Source organism: Leptodactylus fuscus, chromosome 5, assembly GCF_031893055.1.
Source record: "Leptodactylus fuscus isolate aLepFus1 chromosome 5, aLepFus1.hap2, whole genome shotgun sequence".
Lineage (NCBI taxonomy): Eukaryota > Metazoa > Chordata > Amphibia > Anura > Leptodactylidae > Leptodactylus > Leptodactylus fuscus.
The window spans coordinates 182325395-182343152 of NC_134269.1; the positions used below are offsets into that span (position 1 = coordinate 182325395).

The window sequence follows — 17758 nt, forward strand, 5'->3', positions numbered from 1 at the left end:
ATTAGTATGCCAGATTTGGCATTTTACAAGTGTGTAGAGTCTATAGGACCAGCAGCGACATCTGTGGCAAACATGCCAAAAGATACCATATGTAACCTGTATGCCAATATTCTCAACTGTATCTCACCTTGTATCCAGGCTAGAGGGAATCCAACAGAGTACGAGAGCCTCTGTTCAGTTAGTTTTCTCCAATAAATTTTTCTTTTAAAATTTCAAGATTTCAAAGTTTAATTTCAACAACTCCTTGGAGCATTATTTCTTTTTGTCCTTGTGTGTAGGCGCAACTTATCATTGTAATCTAGCCAGTGATAATATTGAGAACTACTTCACAAATATGTCAGTTGTTCTTATATGAAGTTCGGGCACTTTGACAGCATCAGAGGTTGGTGCTAAGGCTATACATAGTTCAATTGAAAATTCAGGTGCAAAATCATCATGACCTTTCTTTTTCTTCTGAACCTCCCATAAGTGGGCATCTTCTCATAGGAAGACTGTGTACTGTACAAATCACTCTTTGCTCAGCTAAAACCTTAAACAGTGCCTAGATGGTTGGACACATTGCTTGGTTTGTTAAATATCCTGTCCAGAATCCTTTACTCCTTTTAGACATTGCCCATTCATATCCCTCACCTCTTTTTCAGAACCCTGCTTACCAAATGAATTTGGTCTGGGAAGTTAGTGAAAATTTCCTGATCACTTCATATTAGGCCCAAGCTTTCCAGGGGATTGGCCTACATAACTTCTCATACCACTCCCCTCTGCACCTCCTGCAGGTCATTGACTGGTATAGAAATGGGGGCCCTAAATAATTGGTGACGACGGAATAGGCTTGTCTGCTCGTCCTACAGGCGGGATTGCCGTGGGGCCAGAGTCATCTTTCGTGGCCTACAATATAGGCCCCACCCTGAAGGTAATTTTAACAACCTTTTGCTGCTCAGACATTTCTCCCTCTTCCTCTCCCTTGCTCCTTATTTTGGTTAACTCATCCTTCCCCATTTTTTCCTCCAGTATGGAGAGCAGCACTCTTTACCATTGGATAAAAGCTAATAAGTTTTGGGCCCTTCCTCCACAAGAAAAACTGTATATCATCTGTGGCAGACCCTCACCCTCTGACATGGTAGTCCTTTAGGTTAGATGTAGACATCCCTGACCATCCCTCAGACGGTTACTGATACAGAACCAACTTTAAATGTCTCTGTGAGCCCACAGGAATTCTTTGTCACACTCTTTCCCTTTTCTGTGCATTGCTGGTATCTCCTCTAGACCCTTCAAACCCAACCCAAATGGAAAGGGACTTGTGTATTTCTTTTACCAATGAGCAAAAAGATTGCATACTACTTAATTGCCAGTAGAATACAGGAGATGGAATTTAAGATACTCCAAATTCAATGGGCCTCTGCGCGCAGTCTTCCCTACTGGAAAAGTTGGTGTTAAAATTTGTACAATGCTCCATTTTTTTGGGGAATGCCGATTGTTGGCAAGCTTTTGGACATATATGACATATAACATCCAAGTTTTATAAACTGTGTCCTCCCAAAATCACCCACGCTGTCTTCAGAACTTCTGAGGTGTGATAATGCTTATATATTTTTTTTCTTATGTTGACTTTGTGTTTTGGCTTGAATGCCATTAAAATACAATTCGTAAGAAAACATAATTTGTGTATGCACAGTGAAGGAAATAATTATTTGATCTCTTGCTGATTTTGTAAGTTTGCCCACTGACAAAGACATGAACAGTCTTTAATTTTAGGGCTAGGTTAATTTTAATAGTGAGAGATAGAAAATCCAAAATAAAATCCAAAGAAAATCACATTGTATAAATTTTATAAATGTGTTTGCATTTTGCATAAAAAAAAATGAGTATTTGATCTCTCTGGCAAACAAGACATAATACTTGGTGAGAAGCACAGCAGTCAGAAGTTTTTTGTAGTTGATGATGAGGTTTGCACACGTCAGGAGGAATCTTGGCCCCCAAAACGGTGAGGAAGGTGTTCTTTGGGTCATGATCAGCATTTCTCTTCCTCCAAACACAGCAATTTGAGTTAATGCCAAAGAGCTCAATTTTTGTCTCATCTGACCACAGCACCTTTTCCCAGTCACTCTCAGAATCATCCAGAATGGTCAGATGAGACAAAAATTTAGCTCTTTGGCATTAATTCTACTCAAAGTGTTTGTTTGGAGGAAGAGAAATGCAGCCTATAACCCAAAGAACACTGTTCCCACTGATGTTTCTCTGCTAAGGGCACAGGACTACTTCATTGCGTCAATGGGAGAATGGATGAAGCCATGTACTGTATACTGAGTGATAACCTCCTTCCGTTTTGCAGGACATTAAAATGGGTCGCGTCTGGATCTTCCAGAACGACAATGACCCAAAACATGCAGCCAAGGAAACAAAGGATTGGCTCAAATAGAAGCACATTAAGGTCATGGAGTGGCCTAGCCATTTTCCAGATCTTAATTCCATAGAAAACTTATGGAGGGAGCTAAAGCTCCGAGTTGGCAAGCAACAGCCTCAAAATCTTAATGATTTAGAGATGATCTGCAAAGAGGAGTGGACCAAAATTCCTCCTGACATGATCACAAACCTCATCATCAACTACAAAAAAATGTCTGACTGCTATGCTTGCCAACAAGGTTTTTCCTACTGAGTATTATGTCTTGTTTGCCAGAGGGATCAAATACTTATTTCTCTAAGCAAAATGCAAATACATTTATAAAATTTATACAATGTGATTTTCTGGATTTCATTTTTAATTTTTAGAGATGAGCGAACAGTGTTCTATCGAACTCATGTTCGATCGGATATTAGGCTGTTCGGCATGTTCGAATCGAATCGAACACCGCGTGGTAAAGTGCGCCATTACTCGATTCCCCTCCCACCTTCCCTGGCGCCTTTTTTGCTCCAATAACAGCGCAGGGTAGGTGGGACAGGAACTACGACACCGGTGACGTTGAGAAAAGTAGGCAAAACCCATTGGCTGCCGAAAACATGTGACCTCTAATTTAAAAGAACAGCGCCGCCCAGGTTCGCGTCATTCTGAGCTTGCAATTCACCGAGGACGGAGGTTTCCGTCCAGCTAGCTAGGGCTTAGATTCTGGGTAGGCAGGGACAGGCTAGGATAGGAAGGAGAAGACAACCACAACAGCTCTTGTAAGAGCTAAATTCCAGGGAGAAGCTTGTCAGTGTAACGTGGCACTGACGGGCTCAATCGCCGCAACCCAGCTTTCCCAGGATCCTGAATGGAATACACTGTCAGTGTATTCCCGTATACCCGATATATACCCCGATACCCGTTCCAACGGTGTGCCCCCCCACCTTCACCCCAGAAATACCCTGCAAGTCCCCTAGCAATAGAATTGGGGCTATATACACCCACAATTTTTACTACTGGTATACAGTGCCATTGTCTGACTGGGAATTCAAAGAGTATATTGGGAATACAAATACCCTCATTTCTTGCTACTGCCATATAGTGCCAGTGTCTGACTGGGAATTCAAAGAATATATTGGGGTTACGTGCACCCACAATTTTTACTACTGGTATACAGTGCCATTGTCTGACTGGGAATTCAAAGAGTATATTGGGAATACAAATACCCTCATTTCTTGCTACTGCCATATAGTGCCAGTGTCTGACTGGGAATTCAAAGAATATATTGGGGTTACGTGCACCCACAATTTTTACTACTGGTATACAGTGCCATTGTCTGACTGGGAATTCAAAGAATATATTGGGGTTATAAATACCCTCATTTCTTGCTACTGCCATATAGTGCCAGTTTCTGACTGGTAATTCAAAGAATATATTGGGGTTACGTGCACCCACAATTTTTACTACTGGTATACAGTGCCATTGTCTGACTGGGAATTCAAAGAATATATTGGGAATACAAATACCCTCATTTCTTGCTACTGCCATATAGTGCCAGTGTCTGACTGGGAATTCAAAGAATATATTGGGGTTACGTGCACCCACAATTTTTACTACTGGTATACAGTGCCATTGTCTGACTGGGAATTCAAAGAATATATTGGGAATACAAATACCCTCATTTCTTGCTACTGCCATATAGTGCCAGTGTCTGACTGGTAATTCAAAGAATATATTGGGGTTACGTGCACCCACAATTTTTACTACTGGTATACAGTGCCATTGTCTGACTGGGAATTCAAAGAATATATTGGGAATACAAATACCCTCATTTCTTGCTACTGCCATATAGTGCCAGTGTCTGACTGGGAATTCAAAGAATATATTGGGGTTACGTGCACCCACAATTTTTACTACTGGTATACAGTGCCATTGTCTGACTGGGAATTCAAAGAATATATTGGGAATACAAATACCCTCATTTCTTGCTACTGCCATATAGTGCCAGTGTCTGACTGGGAATTCAAAGAATATATTGGGGTTACGTGCACCCACAATTTTTACTACTGGTATACAGTGCCATTGTCTGACTGGGAATTCAAAGAATATATTGGGGTTATAAATACCCTCATTTCTTGCTACTGCCATATAGTGCCAGTTTCTGACTGGTAATTCAAAGAATATATTGGGGTTACGTGCACCCACAATTTTTACTACTGGTATACAGTGCCATTGTCTGACTGGGAATTCAAAGAATATATTGGGAATACAAATACCCTCATTTCTTGCTACTGCCATATAGTGCCAGTGTCTGACTGGGAATTCAAAGAATATATTGGGGTTACGTGCACCCACAATTTTTACTACTGGTATACAGTGCCATTGTCTGACTGGGAATTCAAAGAATATATTGGGAATACAAATACCCTCATTTCTTGCTACTGCCATATAGTGCCAGTGTCTGACTGGGAAATCAAAGAATATATTGGGGTTACGTGCACCCACAATTTTTACTACTGGTATACAGTGCCATTGTCTGACTGGGAATTCAAAGAATATATTGGGAATACAAATACCCTCATTTCTTGCTACTGCCATATAGTGCCAGTGTCTGACTGGTAATTCAAAGAATATATTGGGGTTACGTGCACCCACAATTTTTACTACTGGTATACAGTGCCATTGTCTGACTGGGAATTCAAAGAATATATTGGGAATACAAATACCCTCATTTCTTGCTACTGCCATATAGTGCCAGTGTCTGACTGGGAATTCAAAGAATATATTGGGGTTACGTGCACCCACAATTTTTACTACTGGTATACAGTGCCATTGTCTGACTGGGAATTCAAAGAATATATTGGGAATACAAATACCCTCATTTCTTGCTACTGCCATATAGTGCCAGTGTCTGACTGGGAATTCAAAGAATATATTGGGGTTACGTGCACCCACAATTTTTACTACTGGTATACAGTGCCATTGTCTGACTGGGAATTCAAAGAATATATTGGGGTTATAAATACCCTCATTTCTTGCTACTGCCATATAGTGCCAGTTTCTGACTGGTAATTCAAAGAATATATTGGGGTTACGTGCACCCACAATTTTTACTACTGGTATACAGTGCCATTGTCTGACTGGGAATTCAAAGAATATATTGGGAATACAAATACCCTCATTTCTTGCTACTGCCATATAGTGCCAGTGTCTGACTGGGAATTCAAAGAATATATTGGGGTTACGTGCACCCACAATTTTTACTACTGGTATACAGTGCCATTGTCTGACTGGGAATTCAAAGAATATATTGGGAATACAAATACCCTCATTTCTTGCTACTGCCATATAGTGCCAGTGTCTGACTGGGAATTCAAAGAATATATTGGGGTTACGTGCACCCACAATTTTTACTACTGGTATACAGTGCCATTGTCTGACTGGGAATTCAAAGAATATATTGGGGTTATAAATACCCTCATTTCTTGCTACTGCCATATAGTGCCAGTTTCTGACTGGTAATTCAAAGAATATATTGGGGTTACGTGCACCCACAATTTTTACTACTGGTATACAGTGCCAATTTCTAACTAGGAATTCAAAATGCGCAAGGCTCCCGGAAAGGGACGTGGACGAGGCCGTGGGCGAGGTCGGGGGAATGGTTCTGGGGAGCAAGGTAGCAGTGAAGCCACAGGGCGTCCCGTGCCTACTCCTGTGGGGCAGCAAGCATTGCGCCACTCCACAGTGCCAGGGTTGCTTGCCACATTAACTAAACTGCAGGGTACAAACCTTAGTAGGCCCGAGAACCAGGAACAGGTCTTGCAATGGCTGTCAGAGAACGCTTACAGCACATTGTCCAGCAGCCAGTCAGACTCTGCCTCCTCTCCTCCTATTACCCAACAGTCTTGTCTTCCTTCCTCCCAAAATTCCGAAGCTTTACAGAACAATAACCCAAACTGTCCCTGCTCCCCAGAGCTGTTCTCCGCTCCTTTCATTGTCCCTCAACCTGCCTCTCCACGTCACGATTCCACGAACCTAACAGAGGAGCATCTGTGTCCAGATGCTCAAACACTAGAGTCTCCTCCATCTCCGTTCGATTTGGTGGTGGATGACCAGCAACCCACCCTCATCGACGATGATGTGACGCAGTTGCCGTCAGGGCATCCAGTTGACCGGCGCATTGTGCGGGAGGAGGAGATGAGACAGGAGTTGGAAGAGGAAGTGGTGGATGATGAGGACACTGACCCGACCTGGACAGGGGGGATGTCAAGCGGGGAAAGTAGTGTGGATGTTGAGGCAGGTGCAGCACCAAAAAGGGTAGCTAGAGGCAGAGGCAGAGGTCAGCAGCTTAGGCGAAGCCAGGCCACACCCGGAATCTCCCAAGATGTTCCAGTTCGTACCCAGCCCCGAAAAACTCCCACCTCGAGGGCACGTTTCTCGAAGGTGTGGAGTTTTTTCAAGGAATGCGCCGAGGACAGATATAGTGTTGTCTGCACAATTTGCCTCTCGAAATTGATTAGGGGCTCTGAGAAGAGCAACCTGTCCACCACTTCAATGCGCCGTCATTTGGAATCCAAGCACTGGAATCAGTGGCAGGCAGCAACGGCAGGACAAAGGCCGCCTGCCGTTCACGCCACTGCCACTGCCTCTGCCACTGCCTCTGCCTCTGCCACTGCCACTGCTGACTGTGCTGGCGATGCACTCCAGAGGACGAGCCAGGACACCACTTCATCTGCCTCCGCCACTTTGTTGACTTCTACCTCATCCTCCCCTGGTCCTGTCTTATCTCCTTCTCCTGCACCATCAAAGGCACCATCAGGCGTTTCTTTACAACAACCCACCATCTCTCAGACATTGGAGCGGCGGCAGAAATACACTGCTAACCACCCACACGCGCAAGCCTTGAACGCCAACATCGCTAAACTGCTGGCCCAGGAGATGTTGGCGTTCCGGCTTGTTGAAACTCCCGCCTTCCTGGACCTGATGGCAACTGCGGCACCTCGCTATGCCGTCCCTAGCCGTCACTACTTCTCCCGGTGTGCCGTCCCCGCCTTGCACCAGCACGTGTCACTCAACATCAGGCGGGCCCTTAGTTCCGCGCTTTGCACAAAGGTCCACTTGACCACCGACGCGTGGACAAGTGCATGCGGACAGGGACGCTACATTTCACTGACGGCACACTGGGTGAATGTAGTTGAGGCTGGGACTGCTTCCCAAACTGGCCCGGTGTACCTCGTCTCCCCGCCTAACATTCCTGGCAGGGACACGAGAAGAACACCCCCCTCCTCCTCTACCGCCTCCTCCTCCGCCACCGCCTCCTCCTCTGCCACCGCCTCCTCCTCCGCTGTTAGATTGACCCCAGCTACGAGTTGGAAACGTTGCAGCACTGGCGTTGGTAGACGTCAGCAGGCTGTGCTGAAGCTGATCAGCTTGGGGGACAGACAGCACACTGCCTCCGAGGTGAGGGATGCCCTCCTCGATGAGACGGCAATATGGTTTGAGCCGCTGCACCTGGGCCCAGGCATGGTCGTTTGTGATAACGGCCGGAACCTGGTAGCAGCTCTGGAGCTTGCCGGACTCCAACATGTTCCATGCCTGGCCCACGTCTTCAACCTAGTGGTGCAACGTTTCCTAAAGAGCTACCCCAATGTTCCAGAGCTACTGGTGAAAGTGCGGCGCATGTGCGCCCACTTTCGCAAGTCGACAGTAGCCGCTGCTAGCTTAAAATCTCTCCAGCAACGCCTGCATGTGCCACAACACCGGCTTTTGTGCGACGTCCCCACACGCTGGAACTCAACGTTTCAGATGTTGAATAGAGTGGTTGAGCAGCAGAGACCTTTGATGGAATACCAGCTACAAAACCCTAGGGTGCCACAAAGTCAGCTGCCTCAGTTTCACATCCATGAGTGGCCATGGATGAGAGACCTTTGTGACATCCTACGGGTCTTTGAGGAGTCCACAAGGAGGGTGAGCTCTGAGGATGCGATGGTGAGCCTTACAATCCCGCTCTTGTGTGTTCTGAGAGAATCCCTGATTGACATCAGGGATAACTCAGATCACACAGAGGAGTTAGGGATAGCATCCGATCCGTCACAGCTGGAGAGTAGGTCCACACATCTGTCCGCTTCACTGCGTTTAATGGAGGAGGAGGAGGAGGAGGAGGAGGAAGAAGAGTTGTCCGATGATGTGATGGTGATACAGGAGGCTTCCGGGCAACTTCGAATCGTCCCATTGTTGCAGCGCGGATGGGTAGACATGGAGGATGAGGAGGAAATGGAGATTGAACTTTCCGGTGGGGCCAGAGGAGTCATGCCAACTAACACTGTGGCAGACATGGCTGAGTTCATGTTGGGGTGCTTTACAACCGACAAGCGTATTGTCAAAATCATGGAGGACAACCAGTACTGGATCTTTGCTATCCTTGACCCCCGGTATAAAAACAACATCTCGTCTTTTATTCCGGTAGAGGGGAGGGCCAATCGCATCAATGCTTGCCACAGGCAATTGGTGCAGAATATGATGGAGATGTTTCCAGCATGTGACGTTGGCGGCAGGGAGGGCAGTTCCTCCAGTAGGCAACCAAGTTCTCACCGGTCCACACAAACGAGGGGCACACTGTCTAAGGTCTGGGACACCTTGATGGCACCCCCTCGCCAAAGTGCCGCCACGGAGGGTCCTAGTGTCACCAGGCGTGAGAAGTATAGGCGCATGTTGCGGGAATACCTTTCCGACCACAGCCCTGTCCTCTCCGACCCCTCTGCGCCCTACACGTATTGGGTGTCGAAGTTGGACCTGTGGCTTGAACTTGCCCTATATGCCTTGGAGGTGCTGTCCTGTCCTGCCGCCAGCGTCCTATCTGAGAGGGTGTTCAGTGCAGCCGGTGGCATCATCACTGACAAGCGCACCCGTCTGTCAGCTGAGAGTGCCGACCGGCTCACTTTGATAAAAATGAACCACCACTGGATAGAGCCTTCATTTTTGTGCCCACCTGTGTAAAGCACCCCAACATGAAACTCCATGTCTGTACTCAACCTCTCCAATTCCTCCGCATCCTCATACTCATCCACCATAAGCGTTGCACAATTCTGCTAATACTAGGCTCCCTCCAACATGATTTCCCCCAACTCTGCTGGTTAGAGGCTCCCTCCACCCTGATTTCCACCAACTCTGCTGGTTAGAGGCTCCCTCCACCCTGCTTTCCCACAACTCTGCTGGTTAGAGGCTCCCTCCACCATGAATTTGCCCAAACTGGGCTGGTTAGAGGCTCCCTCCACCATGAATTGGTCCAAACTGGGTTTTTTAGAGGCTCCCTCCACCATGAATTGGTCCAAACTGGGGTTTTTAGAGGCTCCCTCCACCATGAATTGGTCCAAACTGGGCTGTTTAGCGGCTCCCTCCACCATTAATTGGTCCAAACTGGGCTGGTTAGAGGCTCCCTCCACCATGAATTTGCCCAAACTGGGCTGGTTAGAGGCTCCCTCCACCATGAATTGGTCCAAACTGGGTTTTTTAGAGGCTCCCTCCACCATGAATTTGCCCAAACTGGGCTGTTTAGAGGCTCCCTCCACCATGAATTTGCCCAAACTGGGCTGGTTAGAGGCTCCCTCCACCATGAATTGGTCCAAACTGGGGTTTTTAGAGGCTCCCTCCACCATGAATTGGTCCAAACTTGGCTGTTTAGAGGCTCCCTCCACCATGAATTGGTCCAAACTGGGGTGGTTAGAGGCTCCCTCCACCATTAATTTGCCCAAACTGGGCTGTTTAGAGGCTCCCTCCACCATGAATTTGCCCAAACTGGGCTGGTTAGAGGCTCCCTCCACCATGAATTGGTCCAAACTGGGGTTTTTAGAGGCTCCCTCCACCATGAATTGGTCCAAACTGGGGTGGTTAGAGGCTCCCTCCACCATTAATTGGTCCAAACTGGGCTGGTTAGAGGCTCCCTCCACCATTAATTGGTCCAAACTGGGCTGGTTAGAGGCTCCCTCCACCATTAATTGGTCCAAACTGGGCTGGTTAGAGGCTCCCTCCACCATGAATTTGCCCAAACTGGGCTGTTTAGAGGCTCCCTCCACCATGAATTGGTCCAAACTGGGTTTTTTAGAGGCTCCCTCCACCATGAATTGGTCCAAACTGGGCTGTTTAGAGGCTCCCTCCACCATGAATTTGCCCAAACTGGGCTGTTTAGCGGCTCCCTCCACCATTAATTGGTCCAAACTGGGCTGGTTAGAGGCTCCCTCCACCATGAATTTGCCCAAACTGGGCTGTTTAGAGGCTCCCTCCACCATGAATTTGCCCAAACTGGGCTGGTTAGAGGCTCCCTCCACCATGAATTGGTCCAAACTGGGGTTTTTAGAGGCTCCCTCCACCATGAATTGGTCCAAACTTGGCTGTTTAGAGGCTCCCTCCACCATGAATTGGTCCAAACTGGGGTGGTTAGAGGCTCCCTCCACCATTAATTGGTCCAAACTGGGCTGGTTAGAGGCTCCCTCCACCATTAATTGGTCCAAACTGGGCTGGTTAGAGGCTCCCTCCACCATTAATTGGTCCAAACTGGGCTGGTTAGAGGCTCCCTCCACCATGAATTTGCCCAAACTGGGCTGTTTAGAGGCTCCCTCCACCATGAATTGGTCCAAACTGGGTTTTTTAGAGGCTCCCTCCACCATGAATTGGTCCAAACTGGGCTGTTTAGAGGCTCCCTCCACCATGAATTTGCCCAAACTGGGCTGTTTAGCGGCTCCCTCCACCATTAATTGGTCCAAACTGGGCTGGTTAGAGGCTCCCTCCACCATGAATTTGCCCAAACTGGGCTGTTTAGAGGCTCCCTCCACCATGAATTTGCCCAAACTGGGCTGGTTAGAGGCTCCCTCCACCATGAATTGGTCCAAACTGGGGTTTTTAGAGGCTCCCTCCACCATGAATTGGTCCAAACTTGGCTGTTTAGAGGCTCCCTCCACCATGAATTGGTCCAAACTGGGGTGGTTAGAGGCTCCCTCCACCATTAATTGGTCCAAACTGGGCTGGTTAGAGGCTCCCTCCACCATTAATTGGTCCAAACTGGGCTGGTTAGAGGCTCCCTCCACCATTAATTGGTCCAAACTGGGCTGGTTAGAGGCTCCCTCCACCATGAATTTGCCCAAACTGGGCTGTTTAGAGGCTCCCTCCACCATGAATTGGTCCAAACTGGGTTTTTTAGAGGCTCCCTCCACCATGAATTGGTCCAAACTGGGGTGGTTAGAGGCTCCCTCCACCATTAATTGGTCCAAACTGGGCTGGTTAGAGGCTCCCTCCACCATTAATTGGTCCAAACTGGGCTGGTTAGAGGCTCCCTCCACCATTAATTGGTCCAAACTGGGCTGTTTAGAGGCTCCCTCCACCATGAATTTGCCCAAACTGGGCTGTTTAGCGGCTCCCTCCACCATTAATTGGTCCAAACTGGGCTGGTTAGAGGCTCCCTCCACCATGAATTTGCCCAAACTGGGCTGTTTAGAGGCTCCCTCCACCATGAATTTGCCCAAACTGGGCTGGTTAGAGGCTCCCTCCACCATGAATTGGTCCAAACTGGGGTTTTTAGAGGCTCCCTCCACCATGAATTGGTCCAAACTGGGGTGGTTAGAGGCTCCCTCCACCATTAATTGGTCCAAACTGGGCTGGTTAGAGGCTCCCTCCACCATTAATTGGTCCAAACTGGGCTGGTTAGAGGCTCCCTCCACCATTAATTGGTCCAAACTGGGCTGGTTAGAGGCTCCCTCCACCATGAATTTGCCCAAACTGGGCTGGTTAGAGGCTCCCTCCACCATGAATTGGTCCAAACTGGGTTTTTTAGAGGCTCCCTCCACCATGAATTTGCCCAAACTGGGCTGGTTAGAGGCTCCCTCCACCATGAATTTGCCCAAACTGGGCTGGTTAGAGGCTCCCTCCACCATGAATTGGTCCAAACTGGGTTTTTTAGAGGCTCCCTCCACCATGAATTTGCCCACACTGGGCTGGTTAGAGGCTCCCTCCACCATGAATTGGTCCAAACTGGGGTTTTTAGAGGCTCCCTCCACCATGAATTTGCCCAAACTGGGGTGTTTAGAGGCTCCCTCCACCATGAATTTGCCCAAACTCTGCTGGTTAGAGGCTCAATCCACCCTGATTTTCAAAACAAATGTTGGTGCCAACCTCAACTTACTACAAGGGCCAAATTCACTGCTGGTGACAAGCTCTCCTCACTGCAAGTGCCAAATACACATGTTTCAAGGTGTTTTCCTACTGTCAGAGATGTGGTATTGAGTGTGTAAAGTGTGTAGTTGTTAGGCTGTGATGTTGGGGTAATAGAGGGTCTTTGGTGTGTTAGATGCCCCCAGACATGCTTCCCCTGCTGTCCCAGTGTCATTCCAGAGATGTTGGCATCATTTCCTGGGGTGTCATAGTGGACTTGGTGACCCTCCAGACACGGATTTGGGTTTCCCCCTTAACGAGTATCTGTTCCCCATAGACTATAATGGGGTTCGAAACCCATTCGAACACACGAACATTGAGCGGCTGTTCGAATCGAATTTCGAACCTCGAACATTTTAGTGTTCGCTCATCTCTATTAATTTTCTGTCTCTCACTGTTAAAATTAACATACCCTTAAAATGAAAATGCTGTTCATGTCTTTGTCAGTAGGCAAGAAATCAAAAAATTATTTCCTTTACTGAATACATGTATTTGTGTGTGTGTATGTATATGTATAATCTGTATATATGTCTGTGAAAAAAGAGATATGTAATAGAATAATTTCTAGACTTGCAGAATCAAACAGACCGTACACTTAGATTCCATTATGCTTGGGAGTCCACTCTTTTTAGCAGCACCCAGAAAATGACAGCAGCTTTTCCCTGACTTAACTTAACAATACAACCCTCACACAATGTTGATTTGGGTAAAACACGCATCTTTCTGCCTCTAAAACAAACTTATTTGACGGTGATGATACAGTGCTAACCCATTTATGCCAGTTTTCTGGTGTAAAAGGTTGCAACATATTCTTAGCTTCTCTCACTATTTTTTTAATGACACAGACAAAATGGGTGGGGTTTAGTAGAGGCATGGCCACCCACTAGAAAAGGAAGTAAATTATGGTGCAAATCTGCCCACATCTAATGTAGATTAGCATTTTTAGTTGCACAGAAAATCAAAAGAGACTGAATTTAATAAAGAATTTTTCTGGGGATTTATAAAGTTTAAAATTAATTTCCTGCTGCCACATTTGTTACTTGTGCAAAGGCCAGCAGGGAAGACTCTGACTCTTGTTCCTTTGTCTCCCCTCCAACCGTTCCTCCATCTGTTCCTGCTCTGTGATGTCACCAACTGCTCAGTGACTTGGGCTACAGCTCCATTCAATATAATTGGAGCAACTTCAAGGAAAACAGAGGAATAAGAGTTTGTCTTCCCTGCTGCCCTCTGCAAAAGTAGTAAACGGCGGCGGAGGATCAGAGTGTACATGGAATGTAAACTTTATTACTCACCAGATAATGCCTTTAAGATGCATACACCTCTTAAAGGAATTTTCCAAAATAAATATATTCATCACTTATCCTAAGGTTAGACCTTAATATCAGACAGTTGTCCCCTCTGATCAGCTCTTTTTAGCAGATTTTAAAAAAACGGCGCTCACGGCTGGACCCGGTCTGACAGCTTTCCGTCTTCTGCATGCAGAAGACGGAAATCTGAGAATGGACTCCGGGCGCTAGTGTGAACCTAGCGTAAGTGCAACATAACTTCTATTCAAGTAAATGAGAGCTGACCAGCATTAACAAGAGTTGTCACAGAGAAGAGTTGTCTGCTTTATGCCGCATTTTCTGTGTTTCAGCTACTGTAAACAGTTAGTTGGTGGGGGCCCATATCCTGGCTCTTGCACTAGTTTCATCTTGATGATAAGGCAGCAATATTTTAAGCATTGAAAATCTCTTCAATAAATTGTTGTCCCGGGAACTTTCCTCATATTTGTACCTTGAATTGAAGGGTTGGAAGCACAGAAAGGAACTTTTGCTATACATTGATGCGCTGTGTATCATTACTTTTTGTTGCAGGATTTTGACAAGTTGCTTATAGAGAAAGCACAATTGCAGAAGGTATGTGAAGAACAGGAGCAAGCCCTCCAAGAAATGGGCTTTCATCTCAGCCAGTAAGTTTTGTTTTATTTTTAATATTATATATGTCCCATATCCCTTTTTGAACTCTGCAACAATTTTTGTGGTTTTTTTGTTGTTGTTGTTTTTATTGTCACATTATGAAAGGTCGGTGTTGCTTTTTGTCAGGTTGCTTTTTTAGTTGTATTTTTCAAATTAGGGTGCAGATAACTTATAGGCTCTTTCTGGGGAAGATGAAAAAAACTCCAATTCCAGCATTGTTTTATTAATTTTACATTTTGCACTGATACATGTCATTCTTCAGGTCAATGTGTATAGAGCAATACCTAATTTATATAGTTGTTTTTTTTTTTTTTTTTGTTAATTTTGAACTTTTTGATATGGGGGATTCAAAATGTAAAAACTTTGATCATTAGTGCTTTGGGTATATGGATACAAATCTTATTTGTCAGTTGTATTATAAGATAAGATGATCCTTTAATAGTCCCACAATGGGGAAATTCAGTGTGATACAGCATCATGGATAGTACAGTAGTATATAGCAAGAGAGAAACACATACAAGCTCATGGCAGATAGAGAGATACTAGGAGCCATAGCAACTAAAGAAAATTAAACAAAAGACAAACTGCAGGATCATTTAGTTCTCTGTGCGAACTGATGTTAATAATACAGCCCGACTGCAGTTGGAGGACATGAGGAGGGGGGCACAGCATGTAGACAGAAACAGCTTTTTGCAGAGGTGGGGGGCATATGTAGCTATCACGATAACATGTGACAGTTCCTTTGGTAGGTAGTGAGATGTCATGCTCACTTAATTCGATATCTTGCATCAGCACTATTGTTCCTTAAAGGGATTCTACCACTAAAACATATTTTTTTTCTAGTTAACACGTCGGAATAGCCTTTAAAAAGGCTATTCGTCTCCTACCTGTGGAAGTGCTCTCCGCCGCGCCGTTCGTTCAAAATACCGGTTTGTACCGGTATGCTAATTAGTTCTCTCGCAGCGATGGGGGCGTCCCCATTGCAGCTCGAAAACCGACCGCAGCACCGCCTCTCTGGTCTTCGGTGTCCTCCCCTTGCTTCTTCAGCGTCTGTCGGACGCCTGCGCAGTACGCTCTTGTTCGGCGAAGATTGCCGAACGTACTGCGCATGCACAAAATTGCACTATGGCTGGGACCGCAATTTCGCGCATGCGCAGTACGTTCGGCAATCTTCGCCGAACAAGAGCGTACTGCGCAGGCGTCCGACAGACGCTGAAGAAGCAAGGGGAGGACACCGAAGACCAGAGAGGCGGCGCTGCGGTCGGTTTTCGAGCTGCAATGGGGACGCCCCCATCGCTGCGAGAGAACTAATTAGCATACCGGTACAAACCGGTATTTTGAACGAACGGCGCGGCGGAGAGCACTTCCACAGGTAGGAGACGAATAGCCTTTTTAAAGGCTATTCCGACGTGTTAACTAGAAAAAAAAAATGTTTTAGTGGTAGAATCCCTTTAACCACAAAAATGCCCCAAAAAGTACCCCATCCTTCATCCCAAGCCCTCCTCCTATCTTCTTACCGCTGTCACGTGTTCTATCCGCCTGAAGAAGTCTGAAGCCATCCGGGGAGACAGGGTGCTGATTATTCCTCCATATTATCTGCTGTCTTGCCATGCTTCCTTAACTCATGGGGGAGTGGAGTGGTTGGTTCCTATACTGTAACAGAGTTCCACTCCACGTGTCCACGGCAAAAGAAAGGTATACAGTCAGCCAACCGCAGGCATTTTCCACACATAAGCAATAGACGCAAAAACATTTCCTTGAAAGACGAAGTCCGCAATTTCATGCAGGTTTCTCCTCCATGCTTTGTCTGCCTCATGTTGTCCATGCTTTCTTTAGCTCATGGGGTGATGTTAACAAGGCACATGTACACAGGAAATTCCAGCCGAGCAGGCATCTTCTATGCATAAACAATAGACACAAAGAAAATATCCCGCAGGTTCTTCCATTCCAGATAGTTAACTAATTCATAATGTTAGGTTGCTTGAGTAGTGGATTCTTGAAGATACAGACAAAAAGAGTGAAAAAGGTAAAGGTCTCTCTCAGCTTGGAGATCTGTTGGCTGCCACTCATGCGGCACCATCTTGGAATATATTAAAGTGAACTTTTTTTTTTATCTGATCTACTCCAGTGCTGAGACACTGACAAATTGGCAATTTGGTAATTTTAAACATGCTGGGAAAAAGAAAATCTAATTTGTCACAAAATTCTAAAACAACAAGAGTTATGAAGATAACCAGAAGTCAAAAGTCAGTGCTAACTGAGCGGATCAAGCGGAGTTGAGGAGGATTGAACAAGCTAGGCGTCAAGTGGCTCTTGCAGCAGCCGAAACGCCGGAGCAGGCGGATCATCAACGCCAACAACACAATCATTATTAGAGATGAGCGAGTACTGTTCAGATCAGCCGATCCAAACAGCACGCTCCATAGAAATGAATGCATGCACCTGGTACTTCCGCTTTGACCCCCCCCCACGTGCCGGCTACGTCCATTCATTTCTATGCGAGCGTGCTGTTCGGATCGGCTGATCCGAACAGTACTCGCTCATCTCTAATCATTATATGGTGTCCCAATGAGCTGCTGAGATGCCGGAACAATCACAGGCACAGCGTGAGGAACAAGTTCAGCAGCAGGACAGCTTGAGAGCTGCCAAAAATCCGGAGCAGGCGGATCATCGACGCCAACAATATGTTCATTATATGGCTTTCCATCCAGCTGCTGAGATGCTAGACGAATCACAGGTACGGTGTGAGGAACAAGTTCAGCAGCAGGACAACTTGAATGCTGCCGAAACATCGGAGCAAGCGAACCATAGCCTGCAGCAATTTGCTGAATATAAGCGGATCATTGATGGCAACAACACACAGATGAAGTCTCGAGCAGAGGCTAGTGTGAAATAGTGACATGTTTCAATTATGCATCAGTTGGGAATGCTGTGGATTTCTTTTGATATTTTCTAATGCATGCACTGTCTCTATCTGGTTAATACCTATTCCTATTGAAGTGTATACTAGTCAGAGAAAGGAAGAGCTTAAGGAAGGAAGAGCTTAAAGGGGTTGTCCCATAACAAGGATCCTATCTATACTGCTTGTTAATGTGGATTTAAGACTTTTCCTAAATATACTGCTTCAGCAAAACTACTTTGTTTGTCCACTATCTTAATTTATTCACTTCATTGTTGACACTGTGTTTCTATGACCTTTGGGATTATCTGCTCAAATGTCAAG

General features: G+C 46.0%; 1 protein-coding gene across 1 annotated transcript in view; it reads left to right on the top strand.

The window, feature by feature from the left end:
* The window catches only part of LOC142203811 (RUN and FYVE domain-containing protein 1-like), a 172743-nt gene that overhangs the window by 102138 nt on the left and 52847 nt on the right, over positions 1-17758 (top strand). The window contains exon 15 of the mRNA XM_075274873.1: positions 14434-14528. Within this exon, the coding sequence (XP_075130974.1) occupies positions 14434-14528 (95 nt within the window). The remainder of the gene's footprint in view (positions 1-14433; positions 14529-17758) is intronic.